Source organism: Astatotilapia calliptera, chromosome 20 (genome assembly GCF_964374335.1).
Source record: "Astatotilapia calliptera chromosome 20, fAstCal68.1, whole genome shotgun sequence".
Lineage (NCBI taxonomy): Eukaryota > Metazoa > Chordata > Actinopteri > Cichliformes > Cichlidae > Astatotilapia > Astatotilapia calliptera.
In genome coordinates this window covers 11,619,036-11,639,902 of record NC_137441.1, presented here as the reverse complement: position 1 = coordinate 11,639,902, position 20,867 = coordinate 11,619,036, and the positions used below count along the sequence as shown (strand labels likewise).

Genomic DNA, 20,867 nt, shown 5'->3' with positions numbered 1-20,867 from the left:
GGTGGTTGCTTTCTCCAAGACGCTGGAAACACCTTTGACTCGTTTTTATTGTCAGGAGTTTATCTACATTCTATATAACACCCTCATTTTACTTGGAACAATATCACTTACACAAGCACGTCCTCCAGGAAAAAGAACATCAGATGTACACGAGTACATTTATGAGTACATATACCTGCATGTGAACCTTTGCTGATTCCTGGTTTGGCTGTTGATGAGCTCTTTTGGTGTGGAGGAGGGCTCGTCACCAACACCACCATACTCAAACAGTTTCATTATTGAAAGCAGTGATGTTTTGACTCTTTCTGAAAGCGTACGGCCTGCACAGTCCATTTATTTCTTCTTTTTGTAAAGATTTATGTCAGTTAAAGTGAACTATATGTGGTTCAGTATGAAGCAGCAACAAAAACTAGAGATTGACACAAAAGTTGTTTGAAACAGTTGTTATGTTTAAATTAATAAATGGCTTTAAATTCGCTCATAGCATGAATAACATTTGAGCGAAGAGTATGATGAGATGTAGCAGGAAGTTGAGGCCCTCTTAAGCCAGCCAAGGCTTTATCAACAATGGAGGAGGGCTGAAGAGAGGCATAACAAGCAATAGACTATAAAGGCATGACAGCGGTACATTCTAGTGGCTGTTTTATTCTAAACCCAAGAATTAGCACCATCTCACAGCACAGTGTCCATAAAATGAAGCAACAAGCATATGAGATCAGCATCAATAGACCAACCCAGAAAACAGGGTATCAATAAATACACGCTCAGTGCCGACATCCATTTCCTGTGTGGTGCTCCGACAGAATCCTGGGTCCTACAAAAGACATCTTTATATAAAACTATATAAAGAAATATATGTATATCTGTCTAAGGCTTCTAACTTGGGAAAAATTTCACTTGCAAACTCAATGCAAATCTGTCCATTAATCTTTGTGTTCTCCTGCCAACAGACAAACTGAATTAATGAAATAAGTAACTTCCTCAAACAAATGTAGTTTTTAGCTCATGCTACTGAATCCAGAGGACTAAAAAGCATATTTTTGTCTCTCAAATGGATAGGATAAGTATTTTCAGCTGCTGACAGGATGTTCCTCCGTGAACGATGGAAAGAAAAATGCCGACATGTTCATGATAATGAAAGGAAAGGGCACCCTTTTATTTTTGATAGTTTAAGGATAACATCTGGGGTGCAGAAAAGTGCAGCATATCAGGCTCTGGATGCACTGACAACACTTGTTAGACAAATCAGAAAAAACACGTCCTGTCTGCCTAAATCTGGACTTCTACCACAGCACAAACACACAGAGCTACTCACTCTAAGATATGAGTTCTAAATGTCTCTGTAAATAATGGGATAATAAGAACACAGGCACAAACACATATATAGAAATGTAACCACAAAATTGTGACTGACAAGATCTGCATTTCCTTGTTTATTTTTTGTGATTTCCAGGAACGTCTGTTGCTTTCAGTGTTGCCGAGGCATGTTGCCATGGAGATGAAGGCTGACATCAATGCCAAGAAGGAAGACATGATGTTTCATAAGATCTATATCCAGAAACACGACAATGTCAGGTCAGCCGGGCGTGTGGCCTCAACACCTAACGTAACATTTAACCCATGAATTCAGATTTTAGCTACTAAATTGTCTTTCTTTTCTATAATTGTTGTAAGAGAGGTCATATCATGATACACTGAAAAACATGTGACATTGTAAAGCATTAAAAAGCCTGTTAGGATTTTGTTAATCCCATAAAATGAAGAGAAAATAAACAAAATCATACCATAAATTCATCCTAAGAATGGCTAACTCACGTTGGTGCACACATAAACACAAAAACACACATGTTTGAGCGCGCTCACAGAGTCAGAAGACGGTAGAGTGGTTTGGCAGAGTGGAGGCTAATTAACACTAGTGAGGGAATACTTAATCACCAGCAGCCAAGATAAGATAATCCCCAAAGATGGAAAGCTTCAGCACACATTCAATTACAGCACTGAGCAAACACGGTGCACTCGGTCCCTCACACACGCGCGCGCACGCACACACACACAGATGCTTTAAGGTCAAACACCCTTCCTCTCTCAAGGTCATCTGCCCTGATAGTAACATAATGCAATAGTATATCGCTGAGGTGTAGCTAAATCAAACTGAATCAGCTTCGTAGGTTTTTATCTCTCATGATCGAGGATTAACTGTGTTTTGTTTTTGCTCCTCTTCATCTCGTCCTCAGTATTCTGTTTGCAGACATCGAGGGTTTCACCAGCCTGGCGTCTCAGTGCACGGCTCAGGAGCTGGTCATGACACTAAACGAGCTCTTTGCCCGTTTTGACAAACTGGCGTCGGTAAGCAGTCTTCCGTTACTTGTGTCTGTTTCTAAAAGGGATAGTTTGGCAGTTTAAGGGGTTGTTTTAGAGTGTTGATAGTGGATTTTTTTTTATCCTTTGCTGTTTCTTGTGTTTCTTTGTTTTAAGTTTAAAAGCAGGTGAGAAGTATGAAGTGCTTCCTGTATGGATATGTGTTTTTATTTATATTTTTATCTTGTCCTGTTGTCTTTTCTTCCTCAGGAGAATCATTGTCTCCGTATTAAAATTCTGGGTGATTGTTACTACTGCGTGTCCGGGCTGCCTGAACCCCGGGCTGACCACGCCCACTGCTGCGTGGAGATGGGTGTTGACATGATAGAGGCCATCTCGTGAGTAAAAACAGTGTATACATGCACCTGTATGTGGTGTTTGTTTCTGCGTTGTTTACAGTGTTTTGCATATTCCTCCCACTGCTGATGAGACACTCGTGTGTGTCTGTGTGTGTTTCTGTTTTCCAGGCTGGTGCGTGAGGTGACAGGGGTCAACGTTAACATGCGCGTCGGCATTCACAGTGGCCGTGTGCACTGCGGCGTGCTGGGACTCAGGAAGTGGCAGTTTGATGTGTGGTCCAATGATGTCACGCTGGCCAATCACATGGAGGCGGGAGGCAAAGCAGGGTGAGAGCGAGAGAAGCGTTTACAGTTTGTAAAAACTATCACAGTGTTTTAAGAACTCCAAATGCACGGCCACTTACTGCGATCATTTTTTTTTACCCTTTGTTTTGTTTTGATGTTTTTAAATTGCTACTGCTTCAAAAATAATTTGTTGATGTCTGGAATTCATATTTTTCCGTGGTGGTACAGTTCGTACTGATGTCGGAGGTTGTTAAAAGCTCTCCTGTTATGAAAATATCATATTTGAACTTCAAGAAGTACAAGTGATAAGGCCATTTTGAGACTTGACTTGAAAAGCTTTCTGCGCTCTTGAACGTTGTTTTACAACAAATTAAAAGAAATTGTTTCATTCATTTCTAACATGTTCCTGACTTATGTTCAGCAGCAGTTCTGGAGCTATTAATATATGCCTGCTGTCCCCCTGTGTATGCCTTTAATGTGAAAAACAAAAAAAAAATAAACACCCCACATAAAGCCACTTCCTGGTCTTTTCGTCCCTGCCAGGCGGATCCACATCACAAAGGCCACGTTGCAGTATCTGAATGGGGACTATGAGGTGGAGCCAGGTTTTGGAGGTGAGAGGAATGCGTATCTGAAGGAGAACAGCATTGAGACATTCCTGGTCCTTGGCTGCAGCCAAAAACGGGTCAGTACACAAACATACACACAAATATAAGAGGTGTAGGCGGGGAAATCTTCACCAAATTGAGACATTGGTCAGAGTTTTCTAGCCGAACCTGAAAAAAAAACCCACCAGAAAGGGACCAACAAAAAGGTCGTCACACACTAAAAATATACATAGAGATCAGATGGCCGCCATGACAGTATTTCCATTAAGAAAACTGAATCAAGAACATAAATAAAATAAATAAACAAAATTCAACATCCTATTGGTTTGAGGAAAAAGTAGAGGTCACTGCTTGTGACAGTTCATTTGGTATCGCTGAAGACAAGGCCCCCATCTCTTGTTAGATCTACCCTGAATATCTGTTTTATACTTATGCATTTCTTCCATCTGTATAACAAATAACACCACCTTAATTTAATATGCAAAGGTATATGGAGATTTAGACTTAAAGGTTTCTATGGAGCATCAAAAAATCACCAAGCTATGGTCCAGTCCATCTGGAGAACATGCCAATCGCGTAGGGCCAAAAAATAAATACTAAAAGAAGAGTCGTACTGTATATGTGTCAACATGACAGGGATTTCACAGAGTAACAAGAAAGTAAAGTAACGAGTAAGAAAATGAGAAATATAAGTAATGAGTAATGTGTAATGTGTAATACATGCTCATTTGGAAGACCGTATTTGGTATAAAGGAAATGATGCTCGTCCGTAACACATCTGCCAGAGTCACAGTCTGCATCTACCTGCATCTAACACCTCATCCAGCTGAGCAGGCATAAAAGAATGGTTATGCCATAGTGGGACATGTAAGGAGACACTAGGAGCCTGTCTGTGATTGCAGCGCTGGAGAATAACAGAGTAAGAGGATGCATTTTTAACAACTGAGGTCTCAAGGTGTACCCACAGGGGGATATCTTCATTGCTTGCATCACTGGATTGGTCTATCCACTTCCAATAAACAAAGGCTCTTGAATTGGCTGCCCAGTAGTAGAGTCTCAGGAAGAAGAAGCCCAAGGCCTCCCATCCTACTGGACTTGTGTAGATGGGCCTTAGACTTTCAGTGTGACTTGTAGCCACAAGTAGGTAAAGTAGTAAAGTCAGTAAACTCACCATTTTAATAGGGTTCACCCTGACAGTCATAGTTAAAGGCAGCACTCTACAACGTTCGATATTGGCTCTGAGTTTGTTGACTAATTCCATGAAATTAAACTTCAAGAGTAAAAAAATCATCTGCTTGTCTAAATGGCAAGGTTTTCAGAAAGTCTGATGAAAGTTATGAATGTTAAGGGCATAATTTGACCAGATAGATTTAATAGATACAGTGTGAATACCATTCCACTGACAAACTGGGAGTTTTGTTGCTTTAGCAGGCGATCAGTCCAAAGAAAACAGGCCTGTCTTCTAAAGCCAAAAGAAGAGTTGGTGGGAGTGTGTTGCTTCAGGTGTTGCTGAAATATGAAATATAATCCAGGAAATACAGCAGCTGGAAAAACAGCAACCTCCCGCTAATCCAAGAGGAACATGTAAGATGACATAGGATAAAATATAGTGGGGAATTCTGGCTAAAACATTACATAACCTGTAAAACAGCTCAAATTGAGTAAAATACAATAAGAAAGGACAAAATAGCTTGATAAGATGAAACATTATACAAAAAAAGAACACAATTAAATATGGCCACAGTTTGGATTTCCCCTGATATCTATAGTCTCAAAATCAAAAGGCGCAAACAAACACGTCCCTTCACCAAACGCCTACTTTCAGCTTCTCCTCTTTCCACATTGTATTCATGAGCACAGGAACACATCCCTCCACTTTCTTCCATTTATCCAACCTAAGATCATGGTGGACTGGAGGCTGTGCCAGCGGTCTTATGGCAAGAGGCAGGATACACCCACCAGTCTGTTGCAGGGCGAAAACAGAGACAGTCTACCAGTTACGCTTGCATTCACACCTACAATCAATTTAGATTTGCCAGTGAAGCTAACCTGCATCTCTGTAAATCCTATTTTGAACATGAATATTCACTTTTGCTTAAAACAATGAAGTCTTGCCAATTTAAAAAGTATTAACATATTACATTGGAAACACTGAATATGAAATAAACACAATTCCATTAATTATAAAAATGCATTTAGGCTCCTATGGTGTCTTCAGACCGTGAGAGGAAGACAGAGTACCAGGGGAGAGAACATGCAAACGATGGTTTGAAACCCAGAACCTTCTCACTGTGAGGCGACACGGCTAATCACCGAGTCATCATACCTGTTATAAAGCATTTATTATTATAACATAAATCATCAGATAAGAGTTTTGTGTAAGAGCAGGTTACACTTATCTTAACAGTAGGGTGTTAATTATTTTTTCCCAGTTGTGCTGGCAAAATAAAAAATGAAGTGCTTAATAAAATGATTCATTTCAAATCATTTTATATTTCTGAACTACTTTAAAGTACAAAGGTTTTGAAGCACATTGGCGATATAACAGATAGTGAAGATGTAATAGTTATTGAAGGAAACAGAGCTGAAAAAGCATAATTTGTGAATGAAGTCCTCTTGAAGATCCCGAGCTGCCTCGTGGGAAAATTGAAAGCCAGAATTTAAACAAGTCACACATTTTGTCGTTCTCCATGTTGTGTTGCACGAGAACAGTTGGTCAAGCCTTCGTGTTGTTCTCTCCGAGCAGAAGGAGGAGAAGGCGATGATGGCGAAGATGCAGCGGACAAGAGCCAACTCTAACGAGGGGCTGATGCCACGCTGGGTTCCCGACAGAACCTTCACCAGGACCAAAGACTCCAAAGTCTTCAGACAAATGGTGAGACTCGACATCGACGCGCTGCTTCACAGCGACAGAGCGGCGCTGCAGCTTTTCTGCCAGAACCATAATTTTGTCTGCTCTCTTTCTTCTCCAGGGGATTGATGAAACCTCCAGTAAAGACAAGTAAGCACGGACTCTGACACACCACTTTGCCTGATTGGGTTACCCCTGTTATCGCCTGCTCAGTCTGTGCCTCTTCTTTTTGCAGCCGTGGCGTTCAGGAAGCCATGAACCCAGAGGATGAGGTGGATGAGTTTCTGGGACGGGCCATTGACGCTCGCAGCATCGACCAGCTAAGAAAAGACCACGTTAAGAAGTTTCTACTCACCTTCCAGACTTCCAGTCTGGAGAAAAAGGTTAAAACTGTGATGCCTCATTATTGCTAAAGCTTTTTATCTTAAATATCAGCCATGTGTGGAAAAGTCTACTCCTATTATTTCTGATTTCTTCTTTTTTTTGTGCAGTATTCCAAGAAGGTGGACGATCGTTTTGGAGGCTATGTTGCCTGTACTCTGCTGGTATTCTGCTTCATATCCTTCATACAGATTGTTATTTTTCCACAGTGAGTATTTCACCCATTCCCATAATGCTCTACTGCGAATGCTTCTGTGTATAACCCCATCAAGGGGACCCGTTAGGCTCATTTGTAGCTATTCTTGGTTTCTGTGAGAGTACCTTTGCATGAGTCACAGCTGAAATGATTTATCTGTCCTTTTACAGATAAGATTGATTAAAAGAAAAAAATCTCACAACCCCAATGATGTAAAACATTTTAAGTTATTAACAAAAAACAAAAACAAACATGCTGATGTTATTTATGAGATCTGATCTCGTTCGTATTTTGACTTTAACCTCCTAGGACCTGGCGTCCACATATGTGGACGTCACATTTTGGGTTGCCTAGACCAAAATACAAAATTTTGCTCTACAAGGGCCTGATATTCATGTACAAGCACATGATATTGCCACTGCTCGATCAAAAATTAAAACGAATGTCCTCATTTATGGATCTCATTTTTCTCAGAAACAAAAATCTTGTAAAAAAAACTATTTGTTTTTACATTCATGAGGTCCCAATCAGCCCAAATATCAAAGAGAAATTAAATGCCATGGTTAAAGATGGCGAAATGTTGTCGGTTTCAGCATAAAGACCAAACTGTTGCAGCTAATGTAGAAATTCTAAGGCTTCATTATGAAAAAGTTTTCATAATTTCATCTTTATTTCTGAAATATCTAGCTTTTTCTCACGCCAAAGTGTTTAAGCTCTAGGGGTGCAACGATACACAAAATTCACGGTTCGGTTCGATACTTTGGTGTCACGGTTCGATATTTTTTCGATACAAAAAAAATGTTCATGCCTTTTTAATTTGTCATTTATTAAAATTATAAATATATATTTTAACTCAAAAGTACAGTTTTTAAATTTAATGTTGCTGAAACAAAAGTAATGAAAAAAATAAATATATCTCAGGGCTCTCAAAATTTCAAAATCCCTGGTAGCCCTTCGGGCAGGGACTCTTCAGTTTTTGGTAGCCCAAAATAAATGTAAGTAGCCCGAATAAAAAAAGAGAGCAATTTTTTGATTGATATTTTGTTTCCTGTTTTGTTTCCTTTACAATATTATACATTAAAGTATAATATTGTAAAGGAAACAAAACATTCAACAAAAAATTGTTGAAAAACAAATTACAACATTGTATAAAAATTACAATCATCAACTCAAATACTTGGTTCTAATTGAACAGAAATTTCTATGAACTTGTAAGAACTGTGTAGGACATGAATCAGTCTGTGTCAGATCCTGAATTTGAAATTTCCGCTGAAGTCACAGGTAAGAGGCAAGTGGGACCAAGATCTAGGCCATTTGCTTTTTGAAGTTTGCAAAGACTACTAAATTTTGCCAGTGGTAGTTCACTCTTTGCAACATAGTACGCTGTTCTAAACAGATTTTTCAGGTTTATTTTTAGTATGTTATTTGCAATTGGTGTTTGTTCTGGGAAAGATATTGCAGACTGCGCAATAATGCATTTCTTGCATTTGGGGGCCTTTCTTAAAATGACTGGTCCCAGTAACAAAGGCGCTTGTCGACTCAGAAATCGAGAGAAAACCAACAACACACCCGGCAGAACATTATGTTATTTACACGGGTGCACATAAGTGGTCCGCATGTGCGCATTCGCTGTCAAAATAAAAGACGCGCACCAGATAAGAAGTTGCAACGCGCGTTTGCGTCCATATAAAAAGCACTGTTTTTGTCCGCTAGAGTGGGATTTTCACGGCACATTCCGCACCACCTCTCTGTGCGTTCATCATTTGTTTGAAGCCAGCTCACCTCCTGCAACCACTTTTCCGAGAGCTTCTTTTGTGGTTCGGACTCCTTCTGACATTTCTTTGGAGGTGGAGGAACACCAAAGTAATTGCTTAAAGGAGCTTGCTTCTTCGACATCTTTAAGAGTTCTAAACAAATGTCTGTCCTCCTCCAGAAAATCTTATGTATGCAAACACGCGTTGCAACTTCATATCTTGTGCGCGGTTTTTTTTGTTTTTTTTTTGACAGCGAATGTGCACCTGCGGACCACTTATGTGCAGCCCCGGTTATATAGCTCGTCATATTGCAGCCACAGAAATTCTTTTGTCCATGAAACCATAAAGCTGCACTTTCTTTTTGCCTTATAGTCTGATTTGTCATAACTTTTCCGTTTTGTGGTAAGCTTTTCTTTGGCTGTCACTTCTTCACCCTGACCTGTCTTATTTGGCTCAGCAGAACTAAAATATATATCCTGCTGCTTTTACACACACACACACACACATAACGGTCAGCGATTCTCTGCGCGATCAACCTCTCATATGTTTAAGCTTGCTGCGGGAGATTTCACTTGTCATGTTTGCATAGTAAGCTAACGATTGATAAGACGATGTCAGAGGAATTGGTGCGCAAATTATCATCACTCACCAATCAGTACTGTCGCTCTCTATACACAGTTCGCGCGATTGCAAAGTGAAAGCTAGCCCCGGGACGTCGGGCTAGCGATTTTGCAAGCCCTGTATCTGATTGAGGAATCACTCATCTTTGGAAAAGAGAGTTTATTACAGAGAAATGACTCTTTCCAAAATAAAAGCTATACTATACCCTTCTTCTGGGCTATATTCTCAGCAGCATATTGTAGCGGGTCAGGGCTGTTCGGGGTTCTGTTTGTACAGTTATGTTTTGTTTATGTTGCCATAGTGACGGGTGACGCCCTCTCGCTGCGACGGTGTGTCCTTCCGGGGTCAGAGGGCGCCCTGTGTGTTGTTGTTGTTGCTGTGCGGTTGCCGCGCTGAGCAGTTAGCTAGCAGCAGTGTTCTTCTGCAGATGTCAATAAACGGCTGTGCTCCCTGGCTAGCTCACGGGAAGCAAGACTAAACGACACCTCCGTCTCCTCCTTGTCTGAGCTCGCCACATTGGTGTCAGAAGTGGGATGATGGTGGCACCCCATGTTCTGACCCGAGTGACTTTTCCCCCGCCGGTCGTGACCGGCCGGTGTGCCAAAAGAAGGCACCTGGACATTTGCAGGACTTTGTGTGGGGTAATGGGGTCGTCGGGGACGACTGACCCCTTAGGTGGGGGCTATGTAGCGGGTCAGGGCTGTTCGGGGTTCTGTTTGTACAGTTATGTTTTGTTTATGTTGCCATAGTGACGGGTGACGCCTTCTCGCTGCGACGGTGTGTCTTTCCGGGGTCAGAGGGCGCTCTGTGTGTTGTTGTTGCTGTGCGGTTGCCGCGCTGAGCAGTTAGCTAGCGGCAGTGTTCTTCTGCAGATGTCAATAAACGGCTGTGCTCCCTGGCTAGCTCACGGGAAGCAAGACCAAACGATACCTCCGTCTCCTCCTTGTCTGAGCTCGCCACAATATTAAACATATCAGGTCCCCATAAGGAGAATCATGTGCTAACGGCTGTCTAAATGACTCGGGTAAAGTTTGTAGCATGCATGTTTGTTGTTTTTGTCTGCTTCCACTTGTCTTTGCACTAGGATGATGTCGGCATAAATGTGCAGTCATATTCATTGTGTTCCCACTAGTGCTGTCAGCGTTAATCTCGTTGAAATGACGTTAACGCCACAACACGGCAAATCTCCGTTAACGAGCTACCCCTGATCGCCGTGCGTGGGGCTAGACGGCCAACACGTTAACGAGCTAACTGCGCTAACACACTAGTTCCCACCCATGTAATTGAGCATTGCGTGGCACATCCAACATACTGTTTTACTTTAGTCCATGATGCGCTTACCTTCAGGGTCATATGTCACATGAAACCCAAAATAATTCCAAACGCCAGATCTGAATGAGGGTGGGGGAGGTTCAATTTGCCATGTTGCAAGGAGAGCTTAACTTCTGTCTCGCTAGCTTGCCCTGCGCTCTTCCTTCTGACGATGCTGTCTGTGTTGAATGCTCAGTGGATCTGCGCTCGACAGTGCAGCCTAGGCGGAGTAGTCGAACGCAGATTCACTGAGCGCTCAACACAGACAGCATCGTCAGAAGGAAAGTTGATAAAATAAATTACAAATTTTGTATTGTTCATACATATGCGTACCGAACCGAAAGCACTGTATCGAACGGTTCAATATCGATACGAGTATCGTTGCACCCCTATTAAGCTCCCAATGTGTTTTGACAATATAAACTTTCACAGTGCAACAACGTTTCCTCCTGAAATCCACTTTTATGTCCAAGTTGTGTCACCTTTGAGCCCCCTGTTGTCAGCTGATTGAGTGCAGTTTATTATACACATCACTCCTGATGTGTAACTGACTGCTGGTCTGACCTTTCCCCACTGATGCACACCGTTCCAGTAAAACGTGATTGAACGACATGTTGCACATGTTGGTGAACTGAACCTGCCCGAGGGTTGCTCCGCCCACTTTAGTGACTAATAAGAACTGATGAGGAACTCACTGGTTGTACACTTTTAGTTATCCTACCTCCTTAGAGTTACAGGCTGTCATGCTGCTGAGCTTTTCCAGATGTTCACAAATATGGATTAAAGCCCCCACACTCATTTTAGACCAGCGTTCCCCAACCTTTTTTTGCACCATGGACCGATTTATGTCCGACAATATTTTCACGGACCGGCCTTTAAGGTGCTGCGCATAAATACAACAAAATAAAACCAGTGCCGATACCCCCAAAAAAGAAGATTTATTCATAACACACAGGAAAACTCCTGGGGAAACCGAGTTAACGATAAAAACATTAAAAAAATAACACTAAAAACCAATAAAAACCCCGAAAACCATAAATTTCACACCCAAGCCTCAACTCTTGCGGCCCTGTACCAAGCGACTCACGGACTGGTCTGTGGCCCAGTGGTTAGGGACCGCTGTTTTAGACCATGATTTTTTGGTATAAATATATTTAGATTGATTGTTTTTTTTTTTAAAAACTGTTTTAAAAAATGTTGATATTGTGAAAAACCTTAAGGGTCTTTCAAGGTTCTTCCTTGAAAATGAAATGCCAAAAATAAACTGGGTATTTTTCTGAAATTTAACTGATTTAGATAATAATAATGATGATTGTAAAACAAAACCCTAAATGTCCTTTTATAATCTGTGTTCTCTATTCTTTCCTGCAGCACCCCGGTCATGCTGGGAATCTACATCAGTATCTTCATCATACTCGCCAACATCCTCTTCATCTGTGCCATATACTCTTGCATCAAGGTAGAGCAGGTCACCTGGACTCCATACCAAATGTTGCGCTCATTTTCTTTTTCTTGCCTTCACCGTGTATTTAACATGTTCATCATTTCCGCTCGTAGATTTTTCCAGCTGCGATGCAGACTGTCTCGAAGAAGATTGTCCAGTCTCGCACCAACAGCACGCTGGTCGGAGTATTCTCCATTATCCTCGTCTTTATCTCTGCCTTCGTTAATATGGTGAGATCAAAGTTATCGCTAAACAAATTAAGCGCATCTGCTAACTTTGTGCGACATTGTTTGAAGTCGTGCTGCTTCACTTTCATGCAGTTTGCCTGCGACACCACGGGTTTGGCTGAATGCGTCGCTGAGAAGCTGAACACCTCTGCGGTGACTCCCTGTCTGATCCGCAGCTTGAATGTGTCCGTCGAGGGGGGTCTAGAGATCTGCCCCAGCCGAGGCCCCTCCTGCCCCTTTCCTGAGGTGAGCAAACGGTCCACACGCTTTAAAAGAAGAGTCTCAGATTTGCATTTGTGTTTTCCTGACACCTATCGTCGATGATGCGTGCTTGTGACGCCGCTGCCTCCTGTTTGTGTCAGTATTTCAGCTATAGCGTGCTGCTGACGCTGCTGGCCTGCTCCGTGTTCCTGCAGATCAGCAGCATAGGGAAGCTGGCCCTCATGCTGCTCATCCAGCTCACCTTCCTGCTGCTGGTGGAGTGGCCACAAGTAGCACTGTTTGACAATGCAGACCTCTTTGTCACCTCCAATGCCATGTAAGTGAAACAAGTGTGAAATTACAAGTCACCGAGAGGGTTTACTTCATTTGTACTGATAATTTAAGGGATGAAAGGGAATGGAAGATTTTTATTTTCAGTAATTTAAGGATAAATCAAAATACTTAAAATACCCTTATTTGCTCTTTCATTGATTTTGCTTCTATTTACTCATGAATTCGAGCATGTACAACAGTGAAATCAAGTTTGTGCATTTTATTAATATATTTGAATCTTTCTGTCTGTTTTTAGTGATTTAAATGAAACTCAGTGGTAAGTTTGTTTTTTTTTATTATTATTGATGTTTTTGCATTTAAACCTTTGCCATTGAATTTTTTGGTCAGAACACAAACAAAAAAGTACGGTTTGTGGATTTAGCTTTTAATTCCTTCACTTCACTTCTATACATACATATTCCATTAGATTGAAATCCACAGTTTAAAACATGTTTCATTGTCTCTTTCTAAAAATCTACTTTCATTTATACCTTAGCTGCAAATATGTAGCATGAAATAAATTGATATCAAAATCAAATCCTTAGACTGCTGATGTAAATATCTCTTGCATCATCATTTTAAATGATTTATTACTACTGACTAAAAGTTGTTGTTTTTTTTAAAATTTAAGGCCCAGTTTCAATGAAACTACAAACCAGTGGTAAGCCTACATTCAATGTTACTTTTAATTTTTGCATCTTGTTCAGTTACTATAATGTATTTTGCCCAATTTTAAACATCACCTTTCTTTAAATGTTATTTTCTTGTTGATCTTTTGCTTGTTTCTTTCTCTGTTTAATGTTTTTTTGTAGTCTTTCTTTAATCTCACTGCTTGTCATTCTCTCCGCAGCTCGTTTGTTGTGACCAAAGTGTCCCTGAGGGTCATGACTCCAGTGATCCTCACAGTTTTTGTCCTGGCACTGTACCTGCACGCCCAACAGGTTGAATCTACTGCACGCCTCGACTTCCTGTGGAAATTACAGGTATGGACATCAGGGTCCGCTAGAGGGCGCCACCTGACAATGTTAACCTAAAAGATCTTCCATTAATACCTCAAACATGTCCATGAGTAAAAAGTTGATAGAGCTGTTGTATGGTTAATTGAAATTAATTATTATATTATTATATCACTGTGTCTATAAGAGCTGATTTAGTTAATAAATAACCTCTATTTCCAGGCCACAGAGGAGAAGGAGGAGATGGAGGAGCTGCAAGCCTACAATCGTCGCCTCCTCCATAATATCCTACCGAAGGACGTAGCTGCTCACTTCCTGGCACGTGAGCGGCGTAACGACGAGCTGTATTACCAGTCCTGTGAGTGTGTAGCCGTCATGTTCGCCTCCATCAGCAACTTCTCCGAGTTCTACGTGGAGCTGGAGGCCAATAATGAGGGAGTAGAATGCCTCCGGCTGCTTAACGAGATCATCGCAGACTTTGACGAGGTAAACTCAGCCTGTCTCGGAAGGCCGTGTGTGATCGTCATTTGTTTCTCAGGTGCAGTCACCATCTGTGATCTCCTTACTTCTCAGATCATCAGTGAGGAGAAGTACAGGCAGCTAGAGAAGATCAAGACCATCGGTTCCACCTACATGGCAGCGTCAGGTCTGAACGACTCCACCTATGACAAAGAAGGCCGTTCCCATATTACTGCACTAGCTGACTATGCCATGAGACTGAGAGAGCAGATGAAATATATCAACGAGCATTCCTTCAACAACTTCCAGATGAAGATAGGTAAGAGGAAGTTAGAGGAGGAAACACGGTGGTTATACATTGCTGGTTTTGTTGGTGCAGTTTAACTTTTTTTTGTTTTTTGTCTTGAATTGACAGGTCTGAACATTGGGCCGGTGGTTGCGGGGGTTATTGGAGCACGGAAACCTCAATATGATATCTGGGGAAACACAGTCAATGTGGCCAGTCGTATGGATAGCACAGGTGTACCTGACTGCATACAGGTAGGTTTCTTGTAACTAATAAAATCAGCCCGGATAGGTTATTAGGGAGCAATCAAATATCACTGGGTGGATTTGATGGTAATATTTTATATCTGCACATTTATAGATTGCTGTAGAAATGTGAAATAAAAACACTTTAGAGATAAGATGTCCAGGTGTGCTTTAATACTGAAATGAAATAATATAGAAACAACGATGAAAACAGAACAAAAACAAAATTTAAAGCAATAAAAAACGCAGGACTGCACATAAGTAACAAATACAGGACACATGCAGGACTATTTATACACAGAGGACAAACAGGAAGTAAAAGAAACCAAAACTTCAAAGTAAAATAAGAAATAACCAAAGAAGACCAATAGAGATATGAATACAAGCACTTAGCAGAATGTAAGAGACCTACATGAACACAAAGGGAACAAAGCGTAAACGCAGAAATGAGACTGAGGGAGGCACAACGCAGGGAACAAGACTACTATGCAGACAATAGACGAGGCTCAAACAAGAACACAAGAGACATCACAGAACTGAAAGAGTAAAGTAACAGCAAGAGACTCGATATCATGATATTAAAGATCGCAGTATACTAGAACAATAAAGAAGTAAAAACTCACAAAACTAACATTAGTCAAATAAAAATTGGAACTCAAAGCAGCTTACTATTTGCATTTTTTTCTGAGAGAAATTTATTGAGCAGATATTGAGCTTTTTAGTTGCTGAGTGCTTCTCTAAACTCAGCAGCCTTTTGCTTACTGTGTCTCTCTTCAGTTTAGTGCTGAAGTGTTTGTGGACAGTGGATTTCCCCCCCCTAAAAACTGGCAAAAGCTACTGCTAGCATTGTAAAGTTGTAAACGGTGAGATAAAATTTGTTTTAAAACTTTTATCTATTAGCGGAAGCTGAGACACTGTCTTAAATGTGAAAAACAAAACAAAACCAGAATATAATTTTTTTTTTAAAAACCCAAAAAAACCAACAAAGCAGGCCTCAAATATCTCAGTTTCAACATTTCACATATGATTTTTTAAAAAAATATTTTTGGTAAGATTTAGTGGTATGAGTGTTATTATTTACATTTTAACCAGCATCAATACGATTTAAATTAAAAGTTGCTTAATTCAGTTTTAAATGTAAAGATTTCTTGACTTCATTTTGTCAGCTTCATAATAAAAGTTTATCAGTGCAAAAACAGACGAAGAGTTTGAAGTGACTGCTTTTAAAATATTGCGCTCTTTTGTAAATCGTTGTGTACATCTTTTCACAGGTGACCACAGACCTCTACCAGGTGCTTGTAAGCAAAGGCTACGTGCTTGAGTGTCGTGGGGTCGTAAAGGTAAAAGGTAAAGGCGAAATGACAACCTACTTCCTGAATGATGGACCGCCCAACAGTTAGCAGCCAAGACAGCGGCAGCAGCAGCAGATGCTGGGATGACCCCCCCACTGCAAGGACACGGCACCACTGAGCGAGGACTCGCGGTGTGAGCGAGCGGCTAAGAACTAGAGACGCCACCACTTGAATCCCGAGCAAAGAGGGGAAAAAAGAGAAACTTTGAAGACTTCAAACGGAAAGTGTTCTAGATGAGAGGAAAATGTTCTCGTTTGACGGCCGTTTTGGATCCCGTACATGTCGAAGGACACGTGTTTTTCTCATGTCTAGCCTCTCTCTCAGGCTTCTTGAAAGATGCAAAGTCTGTTTATTTAAAACGCCTTTTAGCCTGTGTCAAAAGAAGATTAACGCTGTACATACGGCTACTTTTTTATTTTACTTTGGGTCTTTTTGTTCGTTTGTTTTCTTATTCTGTATTTTTTTTTTTTTAATTTCACATGAATTACAAACAGGTACTCATGTTTTATTTCTGCATTAATTATTTATTTCGATCTCGATGTTTTGTGCAAAAAGGGTCCTTTATGAAAAAGTGTGGAAACATACGGGCACAAATATCCAGTCTATTACACGTTTTTTAAGTGTGTATGTACATGCATATTTGTGTGTGTATGAATATATGTATAAACTGAGGAGGAATATATTGACCAAAGACTAAAGTATTTACTAAAAGCAAGGCAAGACGTGTGGATATGTTCTTGCTAGAGTTAGCAATGATCTCCGCCTCTGTTATTTAAGCAGAGGGCCTGAACCCTCCGTCTTTCTGCCCAAATGCTGGCCACAAAGTCTGCTCCCTCCCTTTTTTAGACTATGTACAAAACATTTATTTCGTCTGTCATTCAGGCAGCAAAGAGCATATCACGAACCCTAAATTCAAACGCTGACCTCGATTGTTAAATTAGGTTAACTTAAAACTGACTAAAGACGACTAAGGATGTTATCAGAAGGTTATACCTGAGCAGTAAAAGTAGAGCCAGCCAGGATTTGGCCCCTCTTCATCCTCACTTCACATCCGATTGGTTCCTTAGAGCTTGAGCCGTTTTTTCGGCCGTGACAGTACACCGACATCGACTGCTCCTTCCCTTTCAGAGAGGTATTGTTTTGGTACAGATGGAAATGAAGGAAATTAGATCCGAGACCCGTTCCAGAGCCTTCGGGGGGGGGAGGGGGAGAAACTTTGGATTTCAATGCATCGGTATCGCACAGCCTGATTCTTCTATGAAGAAGAAATAGATGAAGGAAATTAATATATATTGATTTTAACTGAATACTGTGCTTTGTAATCCTGAAGGGGCATAACTATTTTCACTGTGAGGTTTTTATGATACAATGAAACTGCTTTCTTGCCAAACATAACTGCTTTGAAGCATGTCTGATTGTGGTATCTGGTTTTCATTTTTGTTCGTTTTCAGCGTAGGGTATTTTGTATCACTTCTGTATCCATCATTTGTATATTCTTAATGTTGTTATTATTATGATGATTCTGATTAATTATTATGCTTAATATGATGACTCCATTCCGATGAAGAGGATCAAAGACCAGCACGCTTTCTTGTAAAATGCCAGTCGTAAAGCTCCAGCTCACTGGTACCAACTGATCAACTGCAGCCAATGAGTTCTGCTGTTCAGTCCTGATGTACAGTACAGTATTTTTAAGCTGACGATAGGTGTGATCATGTATAGTAAGTAATAACCATTAGCTGCCTTTGCAGCAGAGCCCAAGTGGTGTATGCTCACATAAGCATAGCAGTAAACACACACACATTTACAAATGAATCACTGTGCTTTTTTTGTTTTTTGCTCTTTTTATTTTTTTATTTTTTATTTTTATTTTTTTAAATTCATGCCACTACTGCAGTATTGTAAATCTCAGCCAGGCTTTTCGGTGACCTCCACACACGTTAAAGTTCTCAGTGGTAACAAACAGCATCCCTCGTGTTACGCTGTTTAAAGAGGACAAGGTCGAGTTGGTAGGCCTTCACATATTTTCTCTCCTATTACACCCGCCTCAGCGGAAAATGAAAGCACTGATTGCTGAGTCTGATTGCCTTAAGTTGACATAAAACAAATCACAGATTAACACTAAATGGGAAGTGTGCTTGCTTTCCCTGCCTGGACCGCTAATGTTCGGGCAGAGAGAGAGAAAGAGGGACAAGGGCTCGTCGACATTATTATTATTATTATTTTTTACGTTAACTTTCTCATCGTTGTAAAGGTCTTGGTTCCCCCGGGCGCAGCTTTCTGTTAATTTGTAGGATCAGCCCTGACTCAGCTCTTCCCTCACACTTAGCAGTGGCAACCAACAGTTGATCACGTTTGTACCAAAGCCAGCTCACGCAGCCCTGTGCTTTTGGTCCCTCCTGTGCAATGATACTCGGGCTTGCGTCTAGAGGACAGTAATGCAACGGAGATCACCAACTATCACATGAACTGTGACCAATGAAGAGTGATTCGTATAAAGCAAAGAGTTTATAAAATGCACTTGAGTTTATTATAAAGATGTTCATTGTATGTATTCTATTTCTATTGGCTGTCCATAGACTTGTGTTGATTGTTAACTCTTGGGATGCTTTTGGGAGGGGAAGGGAAGAGGAGAGGGAAGGAAGGTTTGTCCCCATACTACTGAAACAGTGTTTTTGCTCAGGCCTGATGAATCCTTCCGTATTTGTTTTTGTTTTATTTGTATTTTTCCCTGAGTTGGAAGAGTTGAAAAGGGGATTTTTTTTTGTTGTTTTGTTTTTTGCAAAGTTTTGAAGGACGAGAAGAGTTGAGGACTATGACAAAGAGAAAAATAACATTTCCCCTTGAAGAAAAAAATAAAAAAAAATCAATGGCTGTTTTGTGTGACTGTATTTTTGCTCCTGATGCTGAATGTGACTCAGTCATTATCTTTGCTTTATAGAAACCTCCAGTAGTCTTAGCTTCCCTAAACCTTATTCTGCCAGAGGTTTTTTCCTGTTAAAAAGGAGTTATTCCTTCCCACTGTCACCAAGTGCTTGCTCATAGGGTGCTGTCTAATTATTGGGTTTTTTTTTCCTCTATTATTGTAGGGTCTTTACAATATAAAGCACCTTAAGGTGACTGTTGTGATATATAATTAAAACTAAATTGACCTGAGTTCCTTTTTTGTAAGAAAAAAGGGTTTTAGATCACATTTTTTATGTAGGAGGACCTTAAATCCATCATTTTTATGTGTAGGAAACAAGCCTTCAAACCAAGGTATTCTCAGAGGTAAAGGGCAACAGCAGCAGGAAACATGAGAAAAGACTCCTGATGATCAGTGCACCAACATTATCGGCATATATAAGCTGCTGAGGGCAGCACAGTGGCGTAACGGTTAGTGCTTTTACCTCCCAGCAAGTATTTCCTGTGTTTAAATCCACCATCTGTTCAGGGCCTTACTGTGTGGTGTTTACATGTATTTCAGCTTCCTCCTACAGTCTGAAGACATGCAGTTAGTGGGGTTAATTGGTTCACGTAGATTGACCATAGGTATGAATGTGAATGGTTGTCTGTCTCACTGTGTTAGCCCTTTGAGAGACTGGCCAAGGTGTACCCTGCCACTTACCCTATGGGAGCCGGGATAAGCTCCAGCCCCTCTGACCTTTGAGGGTCAGATTCATTGACCTCAAATTGGATAAGGGGAAATAACTGGGTGGATATTACCGATTTCTAACTGTTGGTATCTGTTATGGCCACAGGCTTTTGTGCAAGGTTTGCCGTGTGTGTGTGTGTGTGTGTGTGTGTGTGTGTGTGTGTGTGTGTGTGTGTGTGTGTGTGTGTGTGTGTGTGTGTGTGTGTGTGTGTATGTTGCAGGAGTTTCCTGGAAAACCTGGCCCTCCACACCCGGCCAGGGACATTTGAACCCTGCCTTTTGAGACCTCGCCCTGTCTTCACTCCGACTACTCCTTTGCTGACAGTGTTTGCACCGCCTCCATGCAATGGCAACCCTGTTTGTTTTGTTTTGTTTTGTTTTGTTTTATTTGACCTATTATCTTAATTCAGTTTCTAAACATACAACTGCCATCCATTCATGGCTTTGCACCACTGATACAGCCTTACATGAACCATGATTATTACTAAGTTTAATAAACCTTTGGTAATCCCTATTCAGTGGGTGGTGTGACTCCATTCTTTGTTGTGGCCTTTGAGGCAGTCATAATAGCACCAGCATGTATAACAGCCAATAAATGAGCATGAAGAGACAGGAGAAACCATTCACAGCACAAACACAGAAACTAGCTGACCTGAGTATAAACGGAAAGGGAAATCTTTTTATGTTTTGTGTTTCTCAAAGACATAAATTGTGACACGATTAGATTTCAGGGAACAAACCGTTATCATTCTGCTGAAGGATCCCAGTGTCAGCCCATACTGTACTGATTTCACTGCTTCAGCACTGGAGGAGGTAAATATATTTCAGACACATAAGAAATAGGAAGCCTCAGTCATCACATACTAGTTGGCAGTTTTGATTTCCAGTGCCAAACAGGAAGTCTTTAAGGACTGGGTTTCAGGATTAGTTACTGCAACTTGTGAACTTGCGGTCATGCATACTTTATGAGATGAATATATAAGAGATTAAATTCGCTCAAACATGTGTTTATATTCCCAGATTCCAGCACAGAAGTGACAGAATCCCTCACCTGGTGTAACAGAGC

The 20,867-nt window shown here is 40.8% G+C and overlaps 1 protein-coding gene across 1 annotated transcript in view; it reads left to right on the top strand.

The window, feature by feature from the left end:
- The window catches only part of adcy6a (adenylate cyclase 6a), a 52,795-nt gene extending 33,753 nt beyond the window's left edge, over positions 1–19,042 (top strand). The window contains exons 5-24 of the mRNA XM_080295582.1: positions 1,454–1,575; positions 2,235–2,346; positions 2,569–2,696; positions 2,826–2,984; positions 3,486–3,627; positions 6,297–6,425; positions 6,523–6,551; positions 6,637–6,784; positions 6,893–6,990; positions 12,036–12,123; positions 12,222–12,338; positions 12,429–12,581; positions 12,698–12,873; positions 13,126–13,146; positions 13,501–13,530; positions 13,720–13,852; positions 14,048–14,311; positions 14,399–14,603; positions 14,700–14,824; positions 16,087–19,042. Of these exons, the coding sequence (XP_080151708.1) occupies positions 1,454–1,575; positions 2,235–2,346; positions 2,569–2,696; positions 2,826–2,984; positions 3,486–3,627; positions 6,297–6,425; positions 6,523–6,551; positions 6,637–6,784; positions 6,893–6,990; positions 12,036–12,123; positions 12,222–12,338; positions 12,429–12,581; positions 12,698–12,873; positions 13,126–13,146; positions 13,501–13,530; positions 13,720–13,852; positions 14,048–14,311; positions 14,399–14,603; positions 14,700–14,824; positions 16,087–16,215 (2,508 nt within the window). The 3' untranslated portion in view covers positions 16,216–19,042. The remainder of the gene's footprint in view (positions 1–1,453; positions 1,576–2,234; positions 2,347–2,568; positions 2,697–2,825; positions 2,985–3,485; positions 3,628–6,296; positions 6,426–6,522; positions 6,552–6,636; positions 6,785–6,892; positions 6,991–12,035; positions 12,124–12,221; positions 12,339–12,428; positions 12,582–12,697; positions 12,874–13,125; positions 13,147–13,500; positions 13,531–13,719; positions 13,853–14,047; positions 14,312–14,398; positions 14,604–14,699; positions 14,825–16,086) is intronic.
- The last annotated feature ends 1,825 nt before the right edge of the window (positions 19,043–20,867 follow it).